An 11,008-nucleotide genomic window follows, 5' to 3' on the forward strand; every position below is an offset into this window, starting at 1 on the left:
AGACAAAAATTTGGAACCTAAAATTCATATTTGATGATTTCGGTGAACCTTGCTGAAAATCAGTCCAACCATTCATAAAAACACAATAATTCACTGAGCACCAGTGCTGAATGTTGTTACAGCAGCAGTTGATTCCAGATCCATCAAATAAATTACTTAGCACTTAACAACAACAATTGGACAAGGGTTTATGAACCTCTTACACAAAATTATAAAAATGTGCCACCAACACTACACTAACTCAAACAAAATGGCCCTCGTGAGTGCAATTATCCGAAGCTATATCAGATTCCCAACAGTTCATACAAAGATGATACAGCTTTCTAATGTACAACTCGTTATGAATGTTAAATGTCCATTTTCCTTCAGGAAATCTCTAGATGCTGTAAGTAGAAAATAATAAAAACACTTCAAAAGGCCAAATAAAGAAACGGATAACGCATATATGCTGTGACCCAAAACAATTACTCCGAGTATTCGACTTTCAAATCTGCTTTGAATTTCTCAATGAGTCCTTTGATCTTTTCATATACCTGATTGGGTTTCGTGCATACCATAACGCTCTAATCAGCCAGCCATGAGCAAAGATAGGGTCAAAAGAATCTAGTACTTACAGTGAATACGACTGCTTGACCGGGTGCGACTCTCATTACTCGCGGAGTGATCCCCTTATAGAATGCCTTTGGGCCTTCTTGGACAAACATCTCCGTAGCGACCACTCTGAGCCTCGTCCAGGCAGTTTCACCCATCGTTGCGGTCGATTTCTGGATACGGGTTTTGATGGTGTCGATCGGCGCATTGGTGAAAGGGCCGACAGCGCCGGAAATCAGCCCGAGGACAAGAGTCTGATACGACGGTAGCTCGTTGCCCTTGATTTCGGGCTGGAGACGTTGGCAAAGAGCTTTTAGCTCAGTGTATGCTGTGAAGTTCGCCGCTTGGTTGGTCGCTTGCCGGAGAGCCGTTAAGGCCACCCCGCGATAAAGCGTACCCGGGCCTTCTTCCTTGAGGATTAGATACAAGGCATGGCCGGCATTGCGATCTGGGATTCATGCATGGCATTGAGCTCGTTTTTTCCGCTCTATCCGATCATCGTAAGAAAGAGGCGACTCACACTTAGGAATGTCCAATGGATCGGACATCGAATGCATCTGGGCTTGTAGTCTAATTTTCACCACCTCCATTGGACAAACAATCGCCACTGCTTCGGTGACACCGGCTCCTAAGCCCGCTGTTGTTTTGATTGATCAAAATGGACACATAGAGCATTAGAAAATAGGACTTGCAGGACCTTTCGAGAAACCGGATCTTACACAGAAATATTGCGCTGGAAGACACTTTTCCGCTGTCTTTGTTAGTCAACCAGCCTTTGTAGGTTTCAAATGAAGCGAATCTGATGGACATCTTGGGAACAATGCCTGTGGTATTTAGAAGTTGGCATCAGATATTACTCAATTACAGGTTCAGAAAGATCAACTTGCCAGAAATTACGGCTCCTAAACCTTTGTAAAGTCCCAAGAAACTCTCTTTTTGAGCGATCATGACGCCCGTCTTTACGAAACCTCTTCCTCTACCCTATTTAAAAAATCCAATTGACGGTGATTAAAGATTGAATATCTGGCATTTTGGGTGTTTGAAATACCTGCTTGCTCCTGCTCAATTGCATTCGAACCTTGATCGTGTCCAAGGGGTGACAAGTGCATGCCTGATTCAGGGGAATGATGGGAAGGATTAATTCGAGTGCTGGTTTTACGGACTGAGTTGAACAAGATAAGAAAAGTTAAAGTGACTTACTTCGGCAAAGCCGGCTGTACCGCCTGCGATAAGATGAATACCCAAGGGGGTCGAAGTCTTTTGAGACATGACGGCTTCTTTGTTGAAGTGGGTTCAAAGAGAAGTTTCGTGGTTTGTTTGCATGCGAGTTAATGGAAAGATGTTTTAGCGGCTCACGAGGTAGGTTGAGGATGAGAACACGGTGTGAGGTTGCTGCTCGAGGTCATGAGGCAGCTATGTGCATTTAGCTGATTGCGAAGGTTTGAGGGCTGGGTCACTCGATGACGTCATGAAACCTTCTCTCTCGGGCTGTGATCGATCGGCGGCTGAAAGTCTCTCTTATGTACACCCAAGTCACTCAGCTTAGCTGTTTGTCGGACTCGAGGGCGGACGCCGTCATTCTGGATTGGATCAAGGAGCTTTGCTGGAAATGGAACCTATTCCCAATCAAACGCGCCGCTTGGTTAAGAATGCCGCCTTGGATGCCCTCGCAATTACCTCTATCCGCACCTCGAATATGCAATCTATTTAAATATCTGAGCTTGGTCAGATGTGCTCTTGGCTTTGAAGAAGTAAGTCCACAGCTCAAAGCTCAAACTTATTGATTAAAAGAAAAGTTTCCGATTGCGCTCAAGAATATATCCTGCAGGTTCCCTTCCGGGCAAGTCAAAGCCTCAGTCATCCTGGACGTGAGCCACATGATCAAAAGCCCTCGACCACCTGCGGGTCATCCCACCCGCGCTAGCCAGGCGCCATGATAATGTCGGCAACCGCTTGCCCCTCTGCAACGCGCCATTTGTAATAGGGATGAATATGGTTCAGAATGTGGGGTAATGATATTCAGGCTTGAGACAAAGTTTGTAACTCCCCTTCCTTGGCCTATTCTTTCACCATCACAAAGCTACATATCACCACTGAAATCGCTAAGACTGGTAGCTTTGCCGGAAAAGTGTTTTAACTGAATCATTGATTGCTTGATTACATCTGATTACGTGCATGTATCTTTTTTAAAAATGTATCTTCCGAAAATAACGAGTAACAAGTTGGAAATAAAGCGATGGTACTATGAAAGTCGTCATGAGTAAGGTATATCAGGAAATGGAGCGGAAAAACAACTGCCAACAGCTTCCATTTTACTTTTGTTGAAGGAGAGAGAAACAGAGGGTATAGGAGATTCATGTCTATATACGACTACTACTCTGAGTAGCTTGGTACATATTTCCAGTGACATAAAATGTTCAACACCGAGGCATCAGCCAGTTCAATTGGCCCAGGTAGCGTAATCCTACAAATGCAAAGGGACGAGCAAGTTATGAGCACGGGGATCATTCTTACTGCAAACATTTTGGAAAGAGAACACGAGGAATGCTTACAGGTCCTAAAACCTCGGCAATTTCTACCTGAGGGGACCTCTGAGTACCTATTTGACGCTTTGAGCTTGCACCAGGGCCGACGTTCTTGTATTCTTGAAATCTCACGTGGGCAGTACGTGGATCGCTTGGAGGGTTCCATGATGACCAGCCCGCCGGGATGATGATGTCACTCAGGGTGCAGAATTGGAATACTACGCTGGCGTATTCGGACCATGGCCTGCCCAAATAGGTCGACCCTGCTCGGGCACCAGCAGATATGACTTGGGACTTGTCGATTACAATCGAAGTCTTCCCTCCTGGACTGGCCCTTTGCGCAGTGATCCTTTATTTGATTCAGAAATAAATGTAAAAAAAGGAGAGGGGTAAGCACATTTGGTTTCTTTTATTATGCGGATGTAACTGTCAAATCAATCCAATGATTTCGTCATCTGGAGGAACTACATCACACTTACACCGGCTTGGACGCAGCCTTGACAGCCACGATGCTGGATGTAAACCAAGCAGACCCGGGACCAAATATAAAATCTGTATCACATCAGTGGCAAGGAAGAAACGCGCGCATGAGTAAGAAATATAGCGAGCTGGAATGGTGACAATTTCCACGAGGAGAGAAAAGCATATCCACCGACCAACACCACCTTCTATGCGGCAGCCTTCGAAATAAGAGAGCCCCTCAAGCTCAACGGTATCCTGAAAGCTACTGAAAGTACAATATTTGAAAACTAATTGATAAAGCCCAATCAAGATATTGATTGCACACCGGGAAGACATGATTAAAGATACTTATAATGCTGAAGCAGATATATGTCTCACCTTGTTTGCTCCCCGTGGATGCTAGAGCAAGTGCCTGAGTATCGGTTCCTGATCCAAAGGAGTTGATGATGTTCCTATTTGGCATGTCAAGATAATATTTCACAATAGAGTGTCAGCGGGATGGTCAAAAAGGAATGCAAATGAAAATAAACTCACAAGTTTAAGATACGGATACTGAAGGTAAAAAAGTAGCACCGTTGCGTCAGTTCATGGGATGGAGGTAACGGGCCAAAAGAAAGCCTTCAACTGATTGTGTTGAAACTCATTTCAAAAGCCATTCGAGAGAACTAACCCAGCACTTTGAGCCCAAATCGTCGCGCTTTTAGAATTGCTACCGGCCTGTGCTGCACTGATAGCCACCTTAACATTCACCTGATTGCTGGTCGCGGATGTGGGATTGGTGGTGTAGCCTTGCAAAGTCAACCCCTATTAGGTTCAAGTTTTGAGTACCAGGCAAGGGGACACTATCGTCAGTTGGCAGTATAGATGATGATGCTCTACAATTATTCATCCAAATTATATTGAGAGCATGATTCATCCTGGTAGTTTTGACTTACATAGGCATATTTTAACCTAAGCTGCTCGGAATAAGTACCTTCAAAATTTAATGTAAAACCTGTTAAATTTATTCTTTTCCGTCACACGAAAAGTGCCGATTTTTGCCTAGCCTTGTTAATAACTAACCAGGGTAGACAAAGATAGTTTTTGGGCCGGTGAGGCCTTTCAAAGCATCCACAGCGTCCGCGATAGTGCTAAGTCATGTTACGAATAAGAATGAGAGTGTGTCATTTTCAGCATCCCGTTGCAGAGCACCCTACTCGTCAAGTTCGAAGAACGTACGCGTATTCTCCCTTTCCAGCCTTTCCCTGTCTAACAATCAGCGCGCCAGATGCAGCAGCGTTGCTCTGGGCCCAGGTAAAGAGCGATAAGAAGGCCACTGCCAGGATATTGAGTCGGATCTGCGAGTAAGTAAACATCTCCAGATGATGTTTTAATGAAGGAATTCTAATCAAAGTCTAGTCTAATCTCAGGTGGAAGATGCTGGGAGCATTGATCAGTTCGGTCGCTTGGAGAGGCCCTTTATCCTCTCGCGAAGTGATGCGTACGACCATCCTAGGAGATTGAGGACACAATGCAATGTGAGGACTTTCCAGGAGAACACTTGGGGCAGAATTTCGGGATAAAATAAGCAGTGAAGCTTGATCAAGCATGCATTGCACAGCGCAAACGATGGTTTCAACTTGCAGGTCCAGTTAAGCTCAATGCGGCGAACTCCTTTGACACCGACACACTCACACAACCTTGAGTAAACGATCAAAAAAGAAGCAGGATATGCAACAAAACCGAGCGCGGTATGTATTGCTCTCTACAGGGCAGTGCACTTGTGAAGCCGAGCAGCTTCGCGCTGCCTTGGGGCGGCAGGTTTGCAGGCTTCTAGTTCATATGGACACAGCCACACCGCAAACTCTAGGTGTAGAAGGTCACCTGCTTGACCCATGCGGATTCACACCGAGCCGGAGACCTGACTCAAAAAGGCATTGTGGTGACTAATCAAAATATAACTCTTATATATCTATTTTCCTTTATCCTGACCAATAAACTCTTTGAATGTCAAGGTGGGTGGAGAGCGTGGCTCCATATGCACTAGCCCCAGCTTGCCCATCGCAAAAGCAACCAGTTCTTGATATTTAAATATTTATGGTTGGAAAAAGACAATTGAACAGTTAAACACATGTATATCAATCGAATCATAGGAAAGCTGAGGTTTTGACGTATAAAAGCGAGGATGTTCGGGTTGATGATTTTTCTGTATAGTGTATATGATCATGGTATCAAAATTGACTTTCTTGCGAGTATGACCCAGAGTAGGAATCTACGAAGCTTTGGAGTAAAATTTGAAAATGACAACCAAGATGAATCTCAGTCCGCTATACGGGAAAATATATTTCCGCTTGGAGGTACCGTTCTAAGCATCCTTGCAGCGAGCTCAACTGCCGCGCCGCCGACTCACTCTCAGCTGATATGTGGCGAATTTCAGACATATACGCGAAGGGGCATTACTAATGCGGACCTACTATGGACCCCACATGCGCTAGTGGTCAATCGCAGCGATTTCTCGGTGCTTGATTTTAACGGGGAAATTGAGCTCCTGGTATGTGACCACCGCCCGCCGTCAATTTGAGACAAAGGCAGAATTCGCGAATCTAGGAACGCGTCGCATGAATTTCGAAACGGAATACCATGCATGTACGTACCACACGAAATTAGATCATCAACAAAGTAAATTTGTTCCGTGAGGATTTATCAACGTTACGAGAAGTTGCTTGTCTGCTAACTAGAAACAAATTATAAACGGGCAATAAAGTAACTAGGGTAGATTCAGGAAACCAAGGAAACCTAAAAAAGAATCAGCGCATTCGCCTTCACAGATGTTAAATTGGCGGTGCAAAAAGGCAGCTTGATGGCGTGCCCGTCCAGCTTATTGCGCCCAAGTGCTATAATCCTATATTTTGAAAGTAATGCAAAGTCGTGCGCGATAATCGAGTCAGCAATTTAATATCAAGCCAAAAGAATGAAAATTGACAATTGCATTGGACTGGACTAGTTATCAGAAAAATGGAAAGATTACTCACAGATCCTAAAATAGAACTGATTTCTACTTGAGAAGACATCTGAGTACCAAGTTGACGAGCCCTTGTGCTTGCACCAGGACCACTGTTTCGATATTCTTGAAATTTCGCGCGGGCAGTGTTTGGTTGACTGGGGGCCCAAATCCTCCAACCTGCTGGATTGATGACATCACTCAAGGAACAGAATTGGAAAATTACGGTGGCATCTTCGGACCATGGTCTACCCAGATAGGCCGAACCTGCTGAAGCGCCTGCCGAGATTACTTGTGCTCTGTTGAATACAAATGCCGTTATACCACCCGGACTGTTTCTTTGCGCAGTGATGCTTTATTCATACCAGGCATTCATAAAGGCGGGGTGCGGTGATTTCCAAGTTATTTTGCGTACTCGCAATATTAAAAAAGTAAACAAACGTTCAAGTAAATCGCACTCACACAGGGGAGGACGCGGGCTTGATAGCCAAGATGACAGCTTCAAACCAAGCTGAACCGGAACCAAATACGAAATCTGAATCGTGACGGTGCAACAGAAATACGTGCGTTTCGAGAGAAACGATTTGGTTTGGTTAAGAATGTGTCCTTGTCTCGCTGAAATTTCAATATGTTTTAAGTTTGCAGGTATATTTGGCTACCGACCTACTGCACCTTCAATACGAGATTCGAAGAAATAAGAGGTTCCTTCAATTGAAACAGTATCCTGAAAGCTACTGAAAACGCAATGTTTGAAGACTGATGGGCAATAAAAGCAACATAGGTAGTTTTGTTTGGTAAGATAATGGAATAAAAAGGTCAGCTTGCTGTAATCTGTGGGCCAGTCCTCATTCGAGTCTTGAATAGAGCGGTAGGAAATCAATCTGCTACATCAATTACCTTGTCTCCTCCCCGTTGCCGCTAGAGCGAGTGCCTGAGTGTCTGTGCCTGTCCCAAATGAATTGATGACGTTTCTAATTCGCACCAGAAGTGAACAGCAATTAGTAAAATTATCAGCAAATGATTCAATCAGACAACCTAAGCTTGCAGATTTGAAATACGAATCCTTGAAAAACCGAGACCATGAGTAATCAGTGGAAATGAAGATTCATATTTCAACCGAAAAAACAAAAAGCTTACCCCGGACTGTAAGCCCAGATTGTTGCACTTTTGGAATTGCTCCCAGCCTGAGCTGCACTCACAGCCGCCCTCACGGTTACTTGATTGCTGGCCGAAGAGGTGGGATTGCTGGAGTACCCCTGCAAGCTCAAAGACTAGATGGCGGCGAATCAATATACATGTAAAATTCAACATGTGTTGGTTCAGTGGCTTATCATTAGTGGAAGATAGATATCGCAAGCTCACTGACATAAGGGTAACTTATTTTAACTTGTTCAGTGTAAGTACCTTGAAGATTCAATGAAAATCAATGCCAATAGACAACTCTTGGTCAGCCCTACCCAGCTTATTGCAGTCTCGACTGTTGGAGAGAATTTTTGGGATAGATGGGAAATGCGTACCGGGATAGATGAATATGGTTTGTGGTCCAGTGAGTCTGGACAAGGCCGCCACGGCAGACGAAATCGTGCTACCATTGGAGAAGTTATTTTTTCATGATAAGTTCCACATCCTTACAAATAGACTTCACTAGACTTATTTACGTGAATTCTGCTCCGCTTGTACCAGAGTTGGTTTGCCTCACAATCAACGCGCCCGCTGGAGGACTGCTCTGAGCCCAGGCAGATAGCGAAAAGAAGGCTGCCACCAAGATGTTCTTGAGTATTGGATTGTGATTAACTATCATAAAGAATGACGAAAATTTCCAAAGGGAGGGATACGATGTAGGAGATGATTCTTCTCAACGGCCGGCAACTCTAGCTTGTATTTATAACATGGACTGTTCCGGCGCGGTGGTATGGGCAGTTACGACGAGCGCATACCACAACTACGTGGCCTGAAGATGCCCTCGAAGGGTTGGGAGCTAGAGAAAATCTGAATGAGGCAGTCATAAATTTCACACGGGCTGAACTTGCAATTATTCGACGGGCTTGTTTCAAACCGAGTCTGAGTAGAGTGAGTTTCCCAACTCCGTTTCTCATTGTCAGGATCTGGTCTTTCAGCTTTTGGCCACACAGCAGCACTACTGCCGGCGACCCCGCGTTAACCTGACAGTGACAGCTACCAGTCGGATTGAGTTGCTGGGAAACTTGCATGTGACCTCTGCCCAAGCCTGATCACCAGGTTGGCAGATGGAGAGAACAGGGGAGGACTGGTCCCGCTATTTTCCTACTCCAAGAGGTCCCAAGTCATCGATCCAGCGGACTCGGGAGGCGGAGGGATAGCTTGGAAGTTGGAAGGGTTAAGCCCAAACATATGCTCTTTCAGAGCATTCGCATTCGTCGGGTTAAGTTGACGATTTTGGGCAACTTAACCCGAGCGGCAATCGCATCGGTCCGGGCTAACCCCGGGTCAACAAGCCTCAGGTTTGATTTCAGGCTAAGGTCAGCTAAATTTAGCGAGCCTTAACCTGAAATCTAGCCTCAGGCTAGGGCGGTCTGCGACTCATTTCAGCTCACTTTAGCCTGAAACTGACCTGAAACTGACCGAACGAATGCGTTTGCCCACTTGAAGGCAACCTCGTCAGCTAACCTGCCCACAAACCCGGGCTTATTTAACCCGAAAACTTAGCGAACGAATGTGAATGCTCTCAGAAAAAAAGGTGTTACTGCAAATGTAGAGAGAGCTGCCCTCGAGATCAAGTGCTTTGTGAGAATGGAGGACTTCCCGTCGCCTAAAAGCCTTGATTTAGAGGAGGCCGCTAAACCTTGTTTGCTGGTGAAAACTTGATATCAATCAATTTTCACCAGCCAGTAAGGTTTAGCCTGTCCCTCTAGATATGCATTTTAGCCAACGGGAAGTCCTAGGAAGTCCTCCATTGATCTAGAGGGACAGGCCAAACCTTACTGGCTGGTGAAAATTGGAGGAATTCCTGTCGAGATCTACAGACCCCTCAGAAACAGATCTGCAGCCCCTGGGACAGAATTTCCCTGAAAAAATTAAGGCTTTCTGGCTGGAGATCTGGTTGTGCAGGGGGCAGCAGATTGACCGGAACTGCCTTTTGACTTCAAATAAATCTGGAATTCCAGATTTTGCAGGGGAATCTGGAATCTGGAACTCTGGATCACTTTGGGGAGCTTTGGGGAGCAAGATTTCACTGGAGGACTCCCCGTCAATCTGGGAACTCAGATTTTTCTAGATTTTGCGGGGAAATCTGGGCTCAATCATCCCAAATCCTATATCTGCCTAGATTTCCCTGGGAAAATCTGGGTTTTCAGATTGGTGGGAAGTCCTCCACTGCGAAATCTGAAATCTGTTGGCTTAGATCTGGATTTCCATATTGACAGGCAGTCCTCCATTGATTGATATCAAGGTTTCAACAGCAAACAAGGTTTAGCAGCCTCTCTAAATCAAGCCTGACCTGTGCAATCTGGGACCCCCACAGATGTTGGTTGAGACCCAAAAAGCCTAAATTTTTGCAGGGAAATCCAGCTTTTTGGGCTCTAGATCACTTCTGGGAGGCCCTCAGATCTTGACAGGAAGGCATCCACTCTAAGGATTAATAAAGACACGGATTGGGGGTTACCAGAGTTTACAGTTGCGTATGTCACAGAGCTGTACACCCCAGGGCTTGGGCTCAATCCTTCTGTCACAAGACAGAACCTTCCCTGCAACAACATATGGCCAAGGTACGTGCCCCGTGCCAGGCCTACTGAAGGGGGGTCACACCAGACCAAAAGCTTCCAGGTGGTCAAGGACACATGGCCTGAGGTCATACAACTCAACACACGCTATTCATGGTATGAAACAGCCCTGACCACGTGTGGCAAGCCAAATGCAGCCAGCGCAGAAACATGGGCTTGGATTTTGTCTGCCTGGCACATGCATTGATGCAGAAAGTGGCACATAGAACAGTCAAAAAATAGTAGGGGTTTTATTGTGCACAAATATGGGAAATACAAAAGCCCCAATTGGCTGCTGCGTTATACGTCATAAATGGTTGAATTTATGACGCTGCAACCCAAAGTTTGCCCCCCGTTGCCGCCAAAACTTTGAAACCCCCGGGGGTTGCGCGTCATAAATTTGACCATTTATGTTGTATAACGCGGCAGCCAAACGGGCCAAAGTAATATGCACACATTTAAAGTGAGAGAAGAAATTATGTCCAGTACAATTTACAAACAAAAACAGAAGACATGGAGAAAAGAATAGCTTGGAAGCAGAGTTCACTAACAAGTTCCAGAGAGGGCAGTCACCTTGGTGATGTACAATATTTGCCAAAGTAGCCATCTTTGCCGCCACTTTGAGCTTGGTGGTAGCAAGATGCTATCCAGATTTGGCTGAGGTAAAAGATTTTCTGCAAAGGAGGCATCACCAAAAGTGGGCCAGCTATGCT

General features: G+C 45.3%; 3 protein-coding genes across 3 annotated transcripts; all 3 read right to left on the minus strand.

The window, feature by feature from the left end:
• Nucleotides 1–464: 464 nt before the first annotated feature.
• On the minus strand, nucleotides 465–1,860 carry PtA15_3A720 (uncharacterized protein; the record flags this gene model as incomplete). Its single annotated transcript, XM_053167716.1, has 7 exons — nucleotides 465–533; nucleotides 615–1,039; nucleotides 1,112–1,228; nucleotides 1,311–1,415; nucleotides 1,479–1,572; nucleotides 1,640–1,702; nucleotides 1,792–1,860. 7 exons carry the CDS (start codon nucleotides 1,858–1,860, stop codon nucleotides 465–467), a joined length of 942 nt encoding a protein of 313 aa, XP_053018905.1.
• Nucleotides 1,861–3,031: 1,171 nt separating this feature from the next.
• Nucleotides 3,032–4,933, minus strand: PtA15_3A721 (uncharacterized protein; the record flags this gene model as incomplete). The annotated part of the gene is made up of 10 exons (XM_053167717.1): nucleotides 3,032–3,055; nucleotides 3,144–3,465; nucleotides 3,596–3,668; nucleotides 3,773–3,865; nucleotides 3,957–4,030; nucleotides 4,113–4,130; nucleotides 4,249–4,382; nucleotides 4,514–4,551; nucleotides 4,641–4,708; nucleotides 4,797–4,933. The coding sequence occupies 10 exons, from the start codon at nucleotides 4,931–4,933 to the stop codon at nucleotides 3,032–3,034; spliced, it is 981 nt and encodes a 326-aa protein (XP_053018906.1).
• Nucleotides 4,934–6,435: 1,502 nt separating this feature from the next.
• PtA15_3A722 (uncharacterized protein) lies at nucleotides 6,436–8,768 on the minus strand (the record flags this gene model as incomplete). Its single annotated transcript, XM_053167718.1, has 10 exons — nucleotides 6,436–6,459; nucleotides 6,590–6,911; nucleotides 7,021–7,093; nucleotides 7,222–7,314; nucleotides 7,456–7,598; nucleotides 7,696–7,829; nucleotides 7,925–7,962; nucleotides 8,076–8,143; nucleotides 8,217–8,352; nucleotides 8,585–8,768. The coding sequence occupies 10 exons, from the start codon at nucleotides 8,766–8,768 to the stop codon at nucleotides 6,436–6,438; spliced, it is 1,215 nt and encodes a 404-aa protein (XP_053018907.1).
• Between the last annotated feature and the right edge of the window lie 2,240 nt (nucleotides 8,769–11,008).

Source organism: Puccinia triticina, chromosome 3A, assembly GCF_026914185.1.
Source record: "Puccinia triticina chromosome 3A, complete sequence".
Lineage (NCBI taxonomy): Eukaryota > Fungi > Basidiomycota > Pucciniomycetes > Pucciniales > Pucciniaceae > Puccinia > Puccinia triticina.